Source organism: Mastomys coucha, unplaced genomic scaffold, assembly GCF_008632895.1.
Source record: "Mastomys coucha isolate ucsf_1 unplaced genomic scaffold, UCSF_Mcou_1 pScaffold13, whole genome shotgun sequence".
NCBI classification, from domain to species: domain Eukaryota; kingdom Metazoa; phylum Chordata; class Mammalia; order Rodentia; family Muridae; genus Mastomys; species Mastomys coucha.
Genome location: NW_022196895.1, coordinates 61,993,907 through 62,013,763, shown reverse-complemented (window position 1 = coordinate 62,013,763; position 19,857 = coordinate 61,993,907). Strand labels below are relative to the sequence as shown.

The 19,857-nt window shown below is 41.8% G+C and overlaps 1 protein-coding gene across 1 annotated transcript in view; it reads left to right on the top strand.

The window, feature by feature from the left end:
• Positions 1–19,857, top strand: part of Ccbe1 (collagen and calcium binding EGF domains 1) — a 242,346-nt gene that overhangs the window by 197,293 nt on the left and 25,196 nt on the right. Inside the window, exons 3-4 of the mRNA XM_031365916.1 lie at positions 10,735–10,787; positions 19,525–19,659. Of these exons, the coding sequence (XP_031221776.1) occupies positions 10,735–10,787; positions 19,525–19,659 (188 nt within the window). The remainder of the gene's footprint in view (positions 1–10,734; positions 10,788–19,524; positions 19,660–19,857) is intronic.

The window sequence follows — 19,857 nt, the reverse complement described above, 5'->3', positions numbered from 1 at the left end:
CCTTGTTTTGTTTTGCTTTGTTTTAGGGCTCATCTGTCCTCATGTAGAACTGAGGCACTGTGGAGATGTCCTATCTCTGTTGCCTTTTGAAGCCATTCCTCTTATAGCCATCTCCTGGAAAGGAAACTGTAGACTAAAGGAATTCTCTAACACTTGGGATTCCTGGGCCTAGATAGTAGTGTTGCCTACCAATGGGAGTTTCCAGCAGGCTCTGTCCCAGAGCCTGGAATTTCTGAGTACAGTTTTCCAAAATAAATATATTTCTCACAGTGGTAGGAAAAGGGTATTCTGTGGACTGCCTGGAGCTTGGGAGGGAACAAGAATAAAACTTCTCAGAAGACTGTCAAGTGATCTTACCTGCCTTCTGGCCCACTAGTAGGAGCCTTGTAAACCTTGCTAAGGTTCTATGGAATAGGTGAGGTTATTTCTATGTTGTAACCACATTTGAAAGTACATCCCCCTTTATCCCCAGTGCATTCATCAATTAGATCCATCCATCCTTTGCTTTTGAGGTAAAGTGGTCCCATAAGTCTTTGAGGTACACATTTGTGAGTTTGCTTTTTATTTTTATTATTTGAATGAGTTTGTGACAGAGAGAGTAGATTAAATTCATACTTTGTTGCCTGAGTGAAATCAGACATTTCTTCCTTTCTCCCATTCCATTTTGGTTTTGGATGGAGAAATATGCCTTTAAGAAATGGGAGAAAGGTCAACACCCATACCCAGAGATACTCATTACCTGGGAACCTGCTGGCCATGATGGCCTGGGAATGAAGTAGGTGACCTTCACTCTCTTTTCTGTCATATCTCCAATTGCCCAGTGTCATCTCTAGCCCCATAGCGGACATCAGATTGAGTCTGCCTTCCCTCTCTGCCTCCATTCCCTGGTGAATCCTCAGAACCTAAGGGCAGACCCCAGTGTTTGTCTCTGACCCTATCCCTTGTGTCAACCAATACACACAGGCACTCTCTTACCTAGGGACCCACTGGAAACACTGGCCCGGGGATCAGGTAGGCAATCTTCACTTTCATTTCTGTCATCCATCCCCAGTTACCCAATTTCTCCCCTACACTACAACAGACCACCAGCAGGGGCCTGTCTTCTGACTTCACTACCTGGAGACTCCAGAGAACCTCATGGAAGACCTAGCTTTCCTACTTCCTGTAGATCTTCAGTACTGATATCTATCCCATTCTGTAAACATCCAATACCTAAAGACATTTTCTACCTGGAACCACCAAGGGCAGGAACTCAAAAACATCATCTAATGGGAAACCCAAACCAACCACACTCTTCTAAGATCCAGAGAGGGCAACAGAAACCAAGGAATGGATCTCCCACCCAACAGAGACAAGACCCAGATACCAACACCCAGAAGTGCAATTATTCCCAAACCAAGATGTCTAGACATCGTAAAAAAAAAAAAAAAAAAAAAAAAAAAAAAAAAAAAAAAAAAAACACAGATAATAATATCTAGGACAATATATCTCCACCAGAACCCAATAACCCTACTACAGCAGGGCTTGAGAAATGCAATTTAACAGAAGCACAAGACAAGGACTTCAAAATGGTGATTATGCATGTGTTAAGGACCTTAAAGAAGTATGAATAAATAATGAAATTTAAGAAAACAGCAGAATGAATGAAGTGAAGAAAACAATTCAAGATGTGAAAGAACAAATATAAGAATAATCGAAATAAAGGAAGGAGAAGAAACACAGGTCAACAACACAGAAAATGTTTTTACAAATCTAAGAATATCTCTCTAAACTAAAGAAGGAGAAAATATCAAGGTACAAGCAGCACATAGAATACCAAATAGACTGGACCAGAAAAGAGATTCCCATGACATGTAATAATCCAAACATTAAAAATACAGTACAAAGGAATAATATTAAAATCTAGAGGGGGAAAAAGACAAAATAACATATAAAGGTAGATCTATTAGAATAATATTTGGTTTTCAATAGAGACTCTAATAGCCAGAAGGGCCTAGACAGATGTTCTTCAACTCTAAGAGACCACAGATGCCAGTTCTAACTGCTATATACAACAAAATTATCACAATAACAGAGAAAATTTTTCTTGATAACCCAAATGTAAAAAGTGTTTGTTTTCAAATCCTTCTCTACAAATGGCATAGAAGGAAAACTTCAATAAGAAGAAGTCAACCACAGCAAGAAAATACAAGTAATAAATAATACCAAGCCAGCAAATCAGGAGTCGGGGAGGATGACTTGCACCAGAACAAGATAATGATAATCAGCAAACCCTTCTCATTGATAACTCTAAACATCAATTATCTACATTCCCCCATTAAAACACACAGACTTACACACACACATACACACACACACACACACACACACACACACAGAGAGAGAGAGAGAGAGAGAGAGAGAGAGAGAGAGAGAGAGGACACCCAAATTTATAAAATTAGAGATGAAAACGTAACAACAGACATCTAGGAAACCCAGAGTGTCATAAGGACATGCTTTAAAATCCAGTAATCCTATACTCCACTAAATTGGAAAACCTAAAACCAGTAGGGAAACTTTTTGATATATACCATCTACAAGGTTGAATCAAGATCAGGTAAGCAATTTAAACAGATTTAAAACCCCTACTAAAACAAGCAATATAATTAAGGGTCTACCACCTCCCCTAAAAGAGGCCAGTGCCAACAGCATTCAGCTGAGTTCCCCCAGACTTTCAAAGAAGGTTATATCATTAACTCTTAAATTATTCCACAAAGAAGAAAAAGAAGGAACATTGCCAATTTTTTTATGAGACCACAATTACCCTGATACCTTAACCACATAAAGATCCAACAAAGAAAAGAAATTACAGAACAATTTTCTTTATTAACATAGATGAAAAAAACTCAATAAATAATTGGAAACCAAATCCAAGAACACATCAAAAGATCATCTACCATAATCAAATAGCCTTCATCTCAGAAATGCGGAGGGATCATTCAACATGTAAATCTATAAGTCGTACATATAAGCACACTGAAAGGCAAAACCACACAATCATCTCATTAGACTAAGAAAGGGCCTTTGATAAAGTCCAACACTCCATCTTGATAAAAGTTGGAGAGGCTAGGGTTACAAGGAACATACCTCAACATAATAAAGGCAGTTCATATCACTCCCAGAGCCAACATCAATTTAAATGGAGAGAAACTAAGCAATCCCACTAAAATCAGGAACAAGTCAAGAATGTATACTCTCTCCATACTTATTCAATATAGTACATGAAGTTCTAAGACAACTGAAGGAGATCACGGGATACAAATAGGAACAGAAGAAGTCAAAGTATCCTTATGTACAAATGATATGGTTGTATTCATAAATGACCCCAGAAAATAGAATGCTTCTGCAAACGATACACACTTTTAGCAAGGAAGCAGGCTATGAAGTTAAGCAAAGCAATATGAAGAAAAGCAATAACTTACCTGTATGTGGAAGAATATAAATAGATCCATACTTAATTACCCTGCACAAAACTCAACTCTAAATGGATCAAGGACCACAACATAAAACTAGATACAATGAATCTGATAGAAGAGAAAATAAGAAATAGTTTCAAATTTATTAGCACAGGAAAAGACTTTATGAACAAGACACTGATTGCACAGGTACTAAGAACAATTAATAAATAAGACCTTATGATACTGAATAGGGTCTGGATGGTAAAGGGCCTCATCGTTTGGACAAAGCAACAGGCTACAGAGTGGGAAAAGATTTTTGCCAACTACACTCTTGATAGAGGGTTAAAATCTAAAATATATAAGATGCTCAGAAAACTGGACATCAAGAAAACAACACAATTTTTAAAACGGAGTATAGATCTAAACAGAGAATTCTCAAAAGAATAAATTCAAGTTTTCTGAGAAGTACTTAAAGAAATGTTCATCATCCTTAGTCATAAGAGAAATGCAGTTCAAAAGTACTTTGAGATGCCATCTTATACCAGTCACAATGGCCAAGATTAATAAAACAAAGGACAACTTATGTTGGCGAGGATGTTGTGTAAGGGGAACACACATCTATTGCTGGTACGAAGTCAAACTTGATACAACCAGTATGGAGATTAGTATGAGGGTTCCTCAGGAAGTTGGGAATAGGTCTACTTCAGGATCCAGCTGTACCACTCAGTCATGTATCCAAAGGATGCTTCATCTTACCATGGAGACACTTACTCAGGCATATTCACTGCTGCTCTAGCATAGCCAGAAACTGGAAATAGCCTAAATATTCATCAACAGATGAACAGATAAAGAAAATGGAGTACATCTATATAATGAAATATTGTATAGCAGTTAAACATGAAATTATGAAATTCATAGGTAAATGGAGGTAAATGGATGGAGATAGAAAAAAATTATTCTGAGTGAGGTAACACAGACAAATAAGATATGTATTTGCTTATATGTAAATGTTAACTGTTAAGTAATTAAGAAAGCCACAATTTGTATAACCACAAAGGTTAGCTATAGAGTGAGGGACTGAAGGTAAGGGGGTCTTCCTAGGAAGGCTAAATAAAATAGATAATTATGGATGGCTGGGAAGAAGGAGTTGTAATGAGATGATCAAACAGGAAGAAATAGGAGAAAAGATGTAAGGGAGGAAATGCAGATGGGGGTGGCAAAGAGCAGCTAAAATGGTCCATTTGAGGGGTTATGTGAAAACCTAATATACTCATGTAGAAACCTAATATGTGTGTATGTGTGTATGGTGTGTGTATGGATATATGAAAATGTGCATGAGTGTGAGGAGTGTGTGTGTGTGTGTGTGTGTGTGTGTGTGTGTGTGTGTGTGCACGCACACTGCTCTCTGTGAATTAGTGGAAAGTCCTTATTGCCAAAGGCTATAAGACAATAACCACACAATTCATTGAGCACAGAGAAGGTGAGCTGCTGCACCACCCTCCCAGCAGGGCTCAGGAAATTCTGTGGAAGAGGAGATAGAAAGATTGTAAGCACCAATGGAGATGGGAGACACCAGAGAAATATGGCCTTCCAGACATAACAGGACTGATGCACATAAGAACTCACAGAGACTGGCAGCAAGCACAGGGCCCACACACATCTAAGTCAGACGAGGTCCCAGTGCTGAGATGGAAAGTAGACACAAGCCCCAGTCCCTAACCCCAAAGCTATCTCCAACTGATAATCACTTGGAATGGCAAAGTCAGTTGTCTCTAATGGACTCTCACTGGGGATACAAACCACATTTAAGAGCAGACCCAATGCCCAGCAGTAGATGGCCAACACAAAATGAACTCAGTGGCATTTTTTGAAGGGTTTTTGTTCTTACAGATCTTCTGCTTACATACTGTGGTTTCGGGTTTTATCTTTTATGGATTTCCTACATGAATAAGTATGTGTTTCCTGTGCTTTTCTTTCTTTGACTCTTGATTTTTCTGCTTGTTTTTTCAGTATTTGAGTTTGGTTTTACTGTCTTTTCATCACCATTAGTATTATCTTAGATGCCCATTTGTGTTCTAATGAGAGAGAAATAAAGGGTGTGAGTTTGGGTAGATGGTACCTGAAAGGATATGGGGGAGGGAAAACCACAATCAGAATATATTGAATGAAAGAAAATCTATTGCCAATATAGAGGAGAAAGAGGAGGAAGAGGAGGAGGAGGAGGAGGAGGAGGAGGAACAGGAGGAGGAGGTGGTGGTGGTGATGGAGGTGGAGGTGATGATGGAGGTGGAGATGGTAGAGGTAATGGTGGTGGTGGTGGAGGTAATGGTGGTGGTGGTGGAGGTGAAGGTGAAGGAGGAGGTGGAGGAGGAGGTGGAGGTGGCAGTGGTAGTGGCAGTGGTGGTAGCAGTGACGATGGTGGTGGTGGAGGTGGTAGAGGTGGCAGTAGTGGTGGAGGTGGTGGTGGAAGAAAAATGAGTTTCAAGGTAAGAGCAACTGGGAGAAGTTGCTTTGGCTGTGTGCTCATGGAAATGATAAAGCTGCAGAGTAAACACTGCTCTACCCCCAAAACCAGACCTGTGCTGGGCACATCTGTGATATTACCCATGATCTCTACAGTGGTCCCTTGAGGCCAATAACATGTTTGTCCATGGGGAAGCTGAAGCCCAGCAAGTGTAGGAGACAGGCCTGAAGTCACATCCTTAGCTCATTAGATAACAGAGCCAGAATGGCAAAATTGATTTCTCTGGACCCCCTAACCATTCTTCATCAGCTAAGAAGAGCCTGACACACACACACACACACACAGAGAGAGAGAGAGAGAGAGAGAGAGAGAGAGAGAGAGAGAGAGAGAGAGAGTTCTCCCACTAAACAGAAAATCTGGAATGTGAGTGAATAGTTATGTAAGAGAAACCCCAAGCAAATCTTGAGGACATTACAGTAAGGGTTTAAGTATTTGTCTACTGCCTTATTTGACCTTTCAAGGTCCTGTCTAGTCTTATGCTTCTATAGATTTTTCTAAAAGTTCTAGGCTAATATAATGACCAGAAAATAGCCTGGTGGACTTAACCTCATCTTGTGATTTCATTTTTCCCTTCTAAAAGTGCATACACAAACACACACACACACACACACACACACACACACACACACACACACACACCTGACTGATGGGCCGTATTTCTGGCTGTATAGTTTTTATTTACCATTTTATTCATGTACTAACTCCCAGGGACACCCAAGGGAACCATCTTTAGGCCTTCTTGATTAGCAGATGTTGCCCTTGCTATGTAATAACAATCTAATCACCACTTCCCCTTGCCAAGAAATGAGAAAAGCATCCTCGTTTGGAAACATAGCTATAACACATGAAGTGGATTAAGAAGGGCTGCCTCTCCAGAGTCCCTGAGAGCATTCCTCATCGTAGTTTGTTTTTCTTAAAGATAAAAACTGCACAGCAGTGTTTGGAGTTCAATCTAACAAGTGCCTGGCTTGCATGACAAGATTTCACTTGGGCTATCTTAATTTTTTACATGTAAATTGTGTTGTAAGAAATCTTTGGCACAGTGTGATATATGTAGCCTGTGTTTATTTTCCTATGCTTGAGAACCTTTCATTTATTTTTAAATGGCAATCTATGATTGTTGGGTATTTAACATGCAACATTAGTCCTGTGTTCCTGGGAAATCTGAGGAAAGTAGGAAGGTGGCCTCACATCTGAGCACCTCTTTGCTGGGACAGAGAGCTGGACTCATTGATGCAATGAAGAAAACTCAAAGTGTACATTAGTTCTTAGTTAAGCTGGTATTTAAGTGGTATGTACCCAGCCTGAAACTCAGAACTTCTCTTGAGTCTTTTGAACATATCAAATCACTTCAGCTATCATTTCAGCTTGTAAAAAGTTATCCAAGGAAAAGCCGTGCACTACGGTGTACATCTGTCACCCTAGCACTGCAGGGCAGAGACATGAAGATGCCTGGAGATCATTGGCCAGCCTGTCTGACCCAGTCCATGAGCTCCAAGTTAAGACCCTATCTATTTAAAAAGTGCATATGCATGTAAATACATGGAGAGAAATCAAGGAAGGCACTTGATGTTGTCTAGCCTCTGCGCATGCATGCATATGTATATACATACACATGCACATACAAAACCACATCCCTCCATCCCCTGCATTTCTCTCAAAAGAAATAACGGAGTCAGGAAAAAAACTGCACAGTCCAGAACTTTTCAAATGCTCAAGTGTAGACAGTGCCCAAGAATAATGTCTAGAACGAAGAGCGAGAATGAGGGTGATACCATGAAGTATGAGATCTGTCATGTGTCTCAGAGTACGTTAGGAGCTATACCTAAGCTGTAGCTTACATAGTAGGAAAAAACCCTCATATTTAGATGATGTTAGATTCAAGTATCAAAAACATGTGCTTTTCCACCCAACTTTCTCGTGGATCACAGAATGATCCAGAACTCTGCTTTTCCTCTCGTGGCATTCTAGAGAATAGCCATGAGTATCTCAGTGGGTCATAACTGTGGGGAGCCACAGCTACCACCATATATATATATTGAACACCTGGTCTCCGGCCAGAGCAGAGAGCATTGTGATAAACAAACCTTAGTTGGAAAAGCTGAGTGCCTCCAGTTTGTAATGCAAGCTGGTATGATTTCCCACAGCCTATTATGCTTTGCCATGTAGCTGATGCTGATTGGGACCAGGGAAAGTATTTAACCCGTGAGGGCTAGGGGCTAGAGAGATTAGTAGAATAAAGAGAAAGAAGCTAGCTAGAGAAAAAAGTAAAAATGAATGAATGATTCTGTAGTACAAGGTTCCTGAATAAACTGCTTGGAGAAGAGCCCGTTGCCTCCTTATTTCCGCTGGATGGAGGGCGGGCAACACATAACTGTAAAGGTGTAACGAACTGTGCTATAAAGATGGTGTTCCTTTTGGCTTCAGTCAGCCTAGACTGTTTTCTAAACTGTGGAAAACTAGGCTGGGTTTCAGTTCCATAGAAATGTCAAGGTGAACTCTCTGGCCATCACCTAACACTAATGCGTTCCACATGGGCTTCCCTTGGCATGAGCGATTTTAGTTGGAGAGGTTGGGAAATTATGCCTCATTATGTCATCCATACTGATACTGTAAACTGTCACTGGAACACTTGTAGATCAGTGGTTGTTTGCTGTTTATATAAACCCCCACTTCCCTTAATGAAAGGCAAGCAATGTAAACCCCTTTCATATAACCTACTACACCATGGCAAGGGTCACCACTTGAGTCAGTGGTCCTTAAGCACTTCCGAGTCAATGGTCTTCTGCTGATGGAACCTTGGGGTACTCTGTTAACATTAATGGAACTGCTTAGAAGGTGGGGAGAGGGCTATCCCAAGCCTATGTATTAGCATTGTATTAAGGTGTGCGTTCAACCTTTCCCAACCTCCCACAAAACAGGGAGCATAGTCACATGCAATGCTAGTCAATGGAAAATGTTGCTGGCTCACTCAGTGAATGATTTAGATAGTTTCCTTCTAAAAATATGCTGAAGAGGGGGGTCAAGTTCATCTACCTTGGGAGGACAGGACAGGCAGAGAAAAATATGGGTAGGGAAGGTGACCATTTATGTTTTTGTTTAAATCTGTTTCAAGAACAACCTGACACCATTTCTTTTTGTGTGTGTATAAGTGTCTGTGTGTGTGTGTGTGTGTGTGTGTGTGTGTGTGTGTGTGTGTGTTGCCTGCATCCTCTTCTGTATATTATATAAATGCTTGGTGCCTATGGAGGCTAGAAAAGGCCATTGGATCCCCTGAAACCAAAGGAATAGCTGGCTATGAGTGGCTATGTGGACCCTGGGAATCAAATCCAGGTCCTCTGGAAGATGTATTCCAGTCCAGCATTTGTTTTCACAAGGACAGCTCACTTGTGTGTTTCTGAAGTGAGGTTGCCCCACAGCTGGCCTCCCTGGGAGCGATGTTACAGGAGGAGATGAAATGAGGCACTATGCCCAGCCCAACTTCAGAGTCTCTTACAAATATGATTCTGTATGACTTTTAATAAGTTTTACAAAGATTTACAGAGTAGGCACCTTGTAACATTCTTACATTTTTTAGAAGAGATTGCTGAAGTTTCTTCTGCTCCAAGCAGTATTTCACTTGGCAGACAAGTCATGTGAGTTGAATTGGCCAAGATTATAGACTATAAAGCAATCTTTATTTTTCTTTTATAGAAAATGAATTTTTTTCAAACAATATGTTCTGGTTATGATTTCCTCTCTGCCCACTCCTCCCAGTTCCTACCTACCTCCCTCCACCCATCCAGATCTATGCCTTTTCTGTCTTTCCTTAGAAAACAAGCAAGCATGTAAAAAATATATATATATAATAAATCAAAAACGAACAAATCAGAAGAGGACAAAAGAACTAAACAAGAAAACGAGCCAAAGAAAAAGCACAAGGGATACATAGAGATGTAAAGACACATAGGTTAGCACACCAAGGAATCCTATAACAAAACCAAACCAGAAGCTATAACAATATACATGCAAATGAGCTATAAGGTTAAAAAAAAATCCCGGATGACGTAATGAGGCAAAGAACCTCTGTGGAGTTTGTTTTCTGTCAGTCGTCTACTGCTGGTCATGGAATCTACCCTTAAGAGTTTGTTTCCCCAGAGAAAACTAATTTTTCACTTGCACGTGGCTATAAATTGGAGATAGCTTTCTGAGTTTGGGGTGTGGCATGAGTCCACTTTTCTTTCCAGCTCTGGAACCCTGTGTGGTTCAGATCCACGCAGGCCCGGTGCATGCTGCCATGGTCTCTGTGAGTTCAGAGGTGCACCAAGCCCTGCTGTGTCTAGAAAGCCTCAACTCCCTGGTGTCCTCCATGCCCTCGGGCTCTTACACTCTTCCCACATCCTCTTTCGCGGGGTTCCTTGAACTCTGAGGGGAAGGATTTGATGGAGACATCCCATTTAGATTTGAATGTTTCAACATCTCTCATTCTCTAGCTATTATCTAATTGTAGGCTCTGTGTCTGTTTCCATCTGGTTCAGAAAGAGGCTTCTCTGAGAGGGCTGAACAAAAGCACGGATGTATGAATACAACAGAATGTTGTTAAAAGTCATCTTACTGGAAGATGCAGTCAACTGCTTTTAATGTTTTTCTCTTTAACCTCAGATTATATTAAAAATATTCCACCTTGATGTCTTTTTTTTTGAACGTGTTATTTTATACAATATCAGTAACTAAAAATAACTTTTCTTTTCAATCTTACATCACATCTAAGATGCTTTTTTGTTTGCCTCTTAGGAAAAAGTGCTGCAAAGGATATAAATTTGTTCTTGGACAGTGTATTCCAGAAGGTATGTGATGTAATAGATAATTTCGTCTCCCCTTTTCATGACTAACTACTGGAGCCTACAACGTTTGTGTGCCTATGAGATGTGTTAGCTCTATGTACATACATGATGTGCATGAAGTTATGGATGTAATTGTAATTCTCCTTTTCAATGATTGGATTCTTTGTGGCATGCTCTGTGTGAGTCATTGGCATACTTAGATTTGGGGTGCGTGCTTGGCAGGCTATAAACTCTTCTCTGACATTGCATGTACTAGTTATAATATGCTCCTCTTTCTGAATACTCTACCTGCTCTGGTTCATGAAATTTCAACCCCTTTAGATGATTTCTGATAATGCTAACAGAATACAAAGCCCAGCCCTAAAATTAGAAAGGTTGTAGGCATGGACTGATCTCTGGCCCCATGCTTCAGAGTAAAGGGACAGCAGGTAGATCACACTGAACACTATGAACAGGTTTTAATTATGTTTTTGTATGCTACTTAATAGAACTTGGGCAAATTACTTTTTTTTTTTTTTTTTTTTTTTTTTTTTTTTTTGGTTTTCTTCAAGACAGGGTTTCTCTGTGTTCCTGGCTGTCCTGGAACTCACTCTGTAGACCATGCTGGCCTCGAACTCAGAAATCTGCCTGCCTCTGCCTCCCAAGTGCTGGGATTAAAGGCATGCCCAGCTTGGCAAATTACTTTCTAAGCATTGGATTTTACAGTTAGGTTTAAATTACTTTCTAAGCATAGGATTTTACAGTCAGGTTTAAATTACTTTCTAAGCGTTGGATTTTATAGTCAGGTTTTGCTATCAAGTCATACAAGCATCTGAAGAATTTTGCCATATTTATCGGACTTAGTACAGGGGCTGATTATTATAAAGTACTTGATGAGTGGTGGTTACTGCTGCCATTATTACAAACGTCAATAGGTACCACGAAGACATTAATATAGAGGCATAATACAGCAGACACAACACAGAGCTTCCGCAGACAGAGGCAGGCTCAGGAGAGAGAGACTTGAGCCAGGTCATCAATCAAGGAAAGCTGCCCAGGGTGTAGGTAGGAGAGGGGTATACAAAATATTCCAAACAAGGTATTGACAAGGAAGACTGTCTGAAGAGCCATGGGTTATTGTTCTTGTGCTGGGATAGGGATGAGAAGTAGGGCATATGAACTAGCTTTCTTCACTGTCGCCCCAGAAGCCGTGTCTCTATTAGAGCAGTGGTTCTCAACCTTCCTATTGCTCCAACTCTTTAATACAGTTCCTCAAGTTGTAGTGACCCCCATCCATAAAACTACTTTTGTTGGCTACTTCATAACTGCAATTTTGCTACTGTTATGAATTGTGCAATGTAAATATATCTGATAAGCGTTGTTTAACCCCAGAGGGATTGTGATCCACAGGTTGAGAACCACTGCTCTAGGGGACTGGGAACCCAAACAAGCTAATCTGTTGCATTATCTTGTGGAGTAAAATGTCTCCATCATCTTGAATTAGCCAACTCCCCCTGTATACTGCTGTCTTGTACAGAAGGATGAAAGAATTTGCTAAACCATAGGTGCACCTATGGGAGGACTGTTAGGAGATAAAGCCACACATGATTTCTCATGTCTTGGGTCTCTCTGAGCTGAGAAGCTCTGTCCTGGTTGATTCTGTGTGGGTGGAACCAGGTGGGAGGAAAACCCAAGTAAGTCAGAAGAGTTCCATCAAACCTCAGCTCTTCTCAGTCCCCAGCTGTATCATTTACATTGCAGCTTGGCAAATAGCAAAGGAAATTAGGTTTAGGCCTGTCAACTTAAGATCGTAAATAAAGATTATGTTCAACCAAACTAAAAACATATGGATACTATATAGTTGGCATTTCTTTAAATGGTAGGCACTGAAGTTTCAAATGCCTTGGCCAAAGTCTAACATCCCTCACCTTAAAGACAACAGCACCCATGATTGGTAACACCAAGAACAGCAAGTGTATTGCCAGGGAAAGGAGGCCCCAACAGAGTTGTTGTATGCGACTCTTTGTTCTATTGCTTTCCACCAGAATAGCACTTAATGTTTATTTATTTTAATCTAAAGGAATAAAGTGATTATTTGCTTCCTTTACTAATGATATCATTTGTAAAGCGGTTTCTACCACTCAAGAATGAAAAGAAAGAACTAAGGCTGATGGCACAGCCTGTTGTCCCAGCACTTGAGAGACAATGACGGGAGGATCAAGAGATTAAAGGTCAGGGGCTGGAGAGGTGGGTCAGCAGTTAAAAGTCTGAAAGGCTTTTTCAGGGGACTGGAATTTTATTACAAACAACCACATCAGACAGCTCATAACCACTCAAGCTGCAAGGGATCTATTACTCCTTTTTTGACCCTGGTGGGTACCTGAATTTATATGCACATTCCCCATGCAGACACATACACAGATACATAATTGGAAAACAAATGAAATTGAATCTTCTGTTTTAAAAAAGTTCCTGGCAAATCTGGGCTGTAGAGTGGGCTCCAGGATAGCCTAGATGACAAAGAGAGACCGTGAGTCAAAAGACGGATGGAGAACTGATAAGGAAGGATAAGTACACAGACGGGACTTAAGATTAGACACAGAGCTAAACAGTGGTATGTACAAACACACACACACACACACACACACACACACACGGGGGGGGGGGTGAAGGGAGAGGGAGAGAGGAAGAGAGAGAGGTTGTAATTAAGATGTATCCTGTAAGACTGACTCATGAGCACGTGGAGATGCAGGCCCAAATGTCAAGTGAGAGTCACCTGGCTCACATTATGGTTCAAATCCAAAGCTGAGTTATTAGCAGCATCCCTCTTCAGCAAGATTGGTCAGCTTTCAACAGCTGAGCAAGGCTGACCTTCACCATGGAGTATAATCTGATTTATTCAGCATTGACTAAGTTTTTATGTTAAACCTCATCCTAAAAATACACAGAAAATGAGCCAGACATGGAAGTCATGGGATTGCCTCACATCACCTGGGCTACAGAGTAAACAACTGAGCTACAGGGTAAGGCCCTATCTCAAAAGCAAAACAGGCTGCACAGAAACATCTTAGAATAAATATTTGACTGGGTATTTGGATATCTGATCTTCAAGTAACAAGGCCATGACACATGACACAATGATAACTGTGCAAAAACACCATAAACATGTCCTCGAGGAGGCTACAAAGCGATGCTAAAATTTCTCTGTGATGTTTTAGACTATAAATAATGTGGCATTAAAATGAGTGGTACTTAAATGCTATAATGTGTAGTTAACCCATCTTATGAGCCACAATATGAAAGGGAATAAAGATGGCAGCACATAGATGCCTAAAGATACTCATGAGAGAAGAAATGAACACCCAGGAAAACCATAAACCTTGTTGTCATTATTGGTCCCACGGCCATACTTCCCTCTGCCTTTCATTCCTAGTGCTTTTAGCCTAACAAATCCCTCACTTCACCGATCACAGTCCTCATTACATGGTCAGGTGCTCCCGATTCTCATTCCTAAAGCATCTAAAATATTGCTCCTACCTGAATAGACATAGTTTTCTGTTGGCTTTAATTGCTGGTCAGAGTATTGATAACACTATGAGATAAGCAAGGACCCCTACAGTCCACACACATACTTAGCTTATGCAGAATAACAGAGCAATTTCCACGTTGTGTTTAGAATCAGTTGTCTAGGGGTCCAGTGAGTTCTTTCTTTGGCTGGGACACAGGCATGAGGAAGCCACTGCCCCGGCAGGAAATCAGTGGAATTTCTCTAATTGTTCCTAGAAGCTCCATTTGGAGCTGAGGTAGCAAGGCTGGCAGAGAGTGAAGCCACAGAAATACCAGCTCTAAGATCATAGAGAGAATGCTCCAGTTGGGTAGACGGGAGAGTACTCAGTAAATGTGGCACACTGTGTTAGTACAACAGCTCTCTTTCTCTGTGTTCCTAACCTTAACCTTTGAACCAGTCAAATTTGAATAAAGTAGATTATATTCTTGGCACAGATTGGCTTCATGCAATTTAGGAAAGCTTAATTTTCTTTAATGAAGGGAGAACATTACTAGCTCATGGAGAACTGCATACTAGACACTGACTTACCATACATACATCCTCTTTTTCGGGACTTTTAACCAGAGCAAATATTTGGGTACTATGGCTCCACCGAGTTGACTTCCAAATTAACCATCCCACAGATAGTAAAAAGAGACTAGAATTTCTAAGCAACCTGCTGATGATGGAAAGTGAAGATGTTGAGCTGCTTCCCACTGTCCAGGGCAGCAAGCTGCAGTACACCTACAGGTGGCTTAATCTGGCTTTGGAAATGAAGTTCTGTTGAAACCCAGATCTAGCCATCCTCTTTAAGCACTGCCCGTGGCCTCTTTACAAGGCTGAGTGGTTGCAATATAACACTACAAACCCAAGATCTGCCCCCTTCCCAGAAAATGCTTGCTGACTCCTAGTGTATGTGAGATATCAGAACAATTGGACAGATTCCTTCTGACTAAGCAGTTATGAACTGAGCATCAGCTGGAGAGGGAATCACCCTGTTTATTCCAGGGGACATCATCCCTGACAGGTAGCCAGACAGTAGTAAGAACTGAAAGCCAGAAGCCAGAAAAGTAGGCTTACTTTCCTAGTCAGATACTGTCCCTCGAGTGGCATTTAATCCATGAGATCACTGTAATGTGAGGATGTGTAGTTTTGTTACCTGTATTTTACAAGAAAGGAGATGGGAACTTCAAGACCTCAAGATCAAGATCAAGGGAAAGTGACTCAATGCCTGTAATTCCAGCACTGGAGAGGCAGGGATGGAAAAAACGACCCCAAGCTAAGACCAGCCTAGGCTACATAACAAGACCCTATCTTAAAACAACAAAAGCCATGAGAACACTCTATGAGTGCTCGAGTTAGTCAGGTGAGAGAAGGTAGCAGAACATCTGAGTGAAAGAGAAGAGCATTGTGATTATTGATGAGATGTAGACTATATTGAGGGTCAAAGACTTGGCATTGGCAATGACACTTGAAAGCTGTTTAGAATATCAACTATATGCCACTGAGGTAAGTCTGAAGAAGCTGGCTGGACTTAATTGGAGGTGAAAACTTGCATGATGGTAAGAGTTGTGACAGTAACACAGGACAAAGAAAAAGAAATAATAATATCTAAGCCATAGTGGTGTGCACCTTTAATCCCAGCTCTCAGGAGGCAGAGGCAGGCAGGTCTCTGTGAGTTCGAGGCCAGCCTGATGTACAAAGTAAGTTCCAGGACATTCAGAGTTACACAAAGAAACTCTGTCTTAAAAAAGAAGAAAAGAAAAGGAAAGAAAAAACCAGACCCAGCCAACCAAACAAACTCATAAATGATGCTGGGATGGGAAGTCTCAAAAGCTATAATGCCAGACCCCAAATGCAAGACTGAACAATGGCTTAGTCCTAATGAGTGCAGGCTAAGCACCCCTTATCTGAAATGCTTGGGGCCAGACATACCTCATATGTCAGAGATTTTGAACTGGGAAGTATTTGCCCAGATCTTGCTTTTCAAGCATCCCTGTAAATCTGAAAGTCTCCAAAATCCAAAAACATGATGCCACTCAGAATGAAGTTTTCAGTTAGGGATCCTCTATGTATATAAAAAGCCTGGATTAGCTGAGCAAGGGTTGACCTACACAGAGCTCAGCCTTTTCGAGGGTGGCCTGGCAGTGTTATACACAGTGGATTTAAAGGTGGAAAATCTTGGTTAAGAGTCTGTTTGCACCAGAGACTCTGGGTCTGAATTAGAATTAACGCCAAGAGGAAAAGAGCTGAGGTGATTGAAAGTAGATAAAATTTAAAGATAGAAGCTGTGTGACTGAAAGTGGGTGGGCTCTGGAAAACAAGCATTGAAAATAAAGGATTGAATAAATTCATTACCTTTGCTCCCCTCGGAAACCTACAAAGTGGGAAAGACATCAGTCCACAAGATCAAAAGGAACGAAAGAACAGATATCAGCAACAAAATGTTGGAAGCGAGAGAGCAGAGCTGGAGGTAGGAAAATCTTAGCAAAATGGGAAGAACAAAGCCTTAACCAGCACCGGGTAAAACTAAGGATAACTGACTTCATACCGAGACAGATAATCAAGGCCACTACAAAAGCCATGAGAACAAGCCAGTAAGCAGAACTCCATGGCCATGTATCAGCTCTGTCTCCTAGCCCCTGCCCTGCTTGAGTTTCTACCATGACTTCTCTCAGCGATAGACAGTGACATGAAACTATAAAATGAAATAAACCTTTTCCTACCAAAAAAAAGTAACCAAAACAGAAGGGGCTGGGAGTCGGGGGAGGGGGCAGAGGATAGCTCAGTTGATAAAGTACTTAGGATATAAGCATGAGAACCTGAGTTCAGATTCCCAACGCTCACATTAGAATGTGATGTGTCTGTAACTCCAGAACTTTCAGTGACAGAGACAAGGAGTCCTGAGACTCACTGCCTAACATGTCTTCCAGATTTGGGGTGCCTCCAGTTTCAGTGAGAGACCCTCTCTCAATGAGCAAGGGAGAGCATGCCCAAGAAAGATAACATTAACCCACACACATATGTACATACACACCCACACAACACACACACACACACACAAGAAATGAATTAGCTAGAAGTTAAAGAGGTTGCCCTCCCAGATCTTGTTCTGGATCAGACAGAACACTGACCATGACATGGCGAGGCAAGGAGACCCCAAGATAGCTCTGAGAAGGTGAGGCACAGGCTTCAAAAACAGATGACAGTAAGAATCCAATGCTTAAAACAGGGGCATTCCACTCAGATTCATGCATTGCCTGTTCAAACACCCAGCCTGGATCTCTGTTCATTTAAGAACTAGTGACTTATTCTCAGGCAAATATTTGGAGGTATTACATGGTGTTGTTACATGACATCAATAGTAGCCATGACTAAGACAGTATCTCGGGATGGATCCTAGACTTCTGGGGTACTAGACAAAACTGTTTCTCTGAACTCAGAGAACATGACCCATGGATCTTGAACCCATACTTTGGGGGATGGCTAGTGTTGGTAACTACCAAAATAGAAATGTCCGTAGACCCAAGATAAAACATAGCCTACAGAAAAGGTAAGGCAGGTTTGAAACCAATAGCAACCCAAAAGCATAGGGTTATCTTAATTATGGAAAACCCAAAAACATAGGATTATCTAGGGCTATCTAAATCTGGGGAAGTAAAAAGGGGGTCACCAAAAGATAAATGGTCAGAATTCATGTCTAAGCTCAGCAGAGAGCAGCTTCCATCTTGTCAGTGTTTTACAAACACTACCATCTCATTCAACTAAAAGTCCAAAGATGGAAAGACTGAGAAGTGTGTTGTCCCAGGGGTGTGGGGTGAAGATAAAGAAGCTAAACACACTGCTTGTGTGACTGGAAATCAGCAGGGAATGCTTAAAGGAAAGATGTGATGTGAGCTGGCCATTGCAGATGCAGAGGTGAATGTGAGAAATACAACTCACTGGAAGGGGTGGCAGCAACACCCCAGGGAGGCAGGAACAGAAGGAGACAATGACAGAGTTGCTTCTCACAGCAAGCCTTTCTGGGTACCACAGCTGGCACAAGTTCTTTAGGCAGGCAATCTTGTCTGTCCTCCTCTCTGTGGTTGCTGCCCAATAATGGTAACCACTGGTTGGAAAGGGTGACTCGCCAGCCATCCTGAGACCATGCTCTCAAGCCAAAGGAACCTAGAATCTCATTGAGAAAATTCTATATAGCCAGTTTGCAAGGCTGGGTATCATCTATTCAAGCACAACAGACCTGGACTCTGATCTGTGGGAAGGAGTGCTCAGAAAGGCCAGCTTTGGGTCATCATGAGACTGACATGTCATACTAACCCTGCCTGTATCAGGAAGATGGCAAGCCCACTCGTTTGGCTTCATATATACCAGAGTAGAGCAGAGCCAGGCACTCTCTGTATCCATAGAGACTGCATCTGTCAGCACGTGATGGGAGCAGAGGTGATTAATGAGATGCTGAGTCTTGGCTGGGAGTAAATGCCGAGCCTGAGCTACTGACGTAGAGCCAAAGGCCCTTCAAGAGATACGTTAAACACCAGTTCATCAGTTCCCAGAGGAGCACATGCCCTAATGCCTTGGGTAATAGAGAACCCACTCTAATTTACACGGGCTTTAGGCTGATAAGACATTTGTAGCCATTCAAATGTGTCCAAGTCCTATTCTCAGAGTGCAGGACCAACCGACCCTCCAAGTGAGAGCCTCTGTAACATTTGCTCATGCAAGCACAGGCTCTGAGAAGTCTCTACAACTCCAAAGTATCCCCGCTACTTCTCAGAGCCTGCCTGACCCCAAGCCCTTCCTCTCACAGAATAACACTCAACCGTCACCAGCTCTGGCCTGTCTTTACGTTCTGCTGGAAGGAATACACTCTCTGTAACATTCGGAGGAAAAGACAAAACTGGTCTCCGCGGATACTGAGGCACAGGGATGCTGTGGCACCTGGCCAAACTCTGGATAGTGATGAAAACTGGAGGATGAGGAGGTGACTTAGGGAAGAAAATTCTAGTAACATGCATTGTTAATGGCGGAGAGCGTTAAATCATCCACTGTGGCGCTCTCAGTAATGTTGAAAGCGTTAATAGCCCTCTAAAAGCAGCCAGTCACACTTCAAATTTAACCCGTACCAAAGAGCAGCCCTCAAAGTCGGTTCCAGGCTATGGCTGGGTCACATGCACCTTACGCTGAGATTGATGTGAGTCCACTCTTCTCTTCCAGATTATGACATTTGTGCCCAAGCTCCCTGTGAACAGCAGTGCACGGATAACTTCGGCCGTGTGCTGTGCACGTGCTACCCGGGATACCGGTATGACCGCGAGAGACACCAAAAGCGGGAGAAGCCGTACTGCCTGGGTGCGTAGGAAATGCATTTCCAGCTCCCAGGGGAATGCTGGGTTCCGGTAGCTCTGTTCTTTGTTGGCTTTGGGGCTGCAGCAGCAGGACCAGTTCAGAGGAGCCGCTCTAATGTGTGATTCCTCCCCTGAAGTCCTCGTACTTGTGGGATGGAGTGTTATTTGGTTTTTAGCCTGTGGATCACCCCAATGGCTTTCT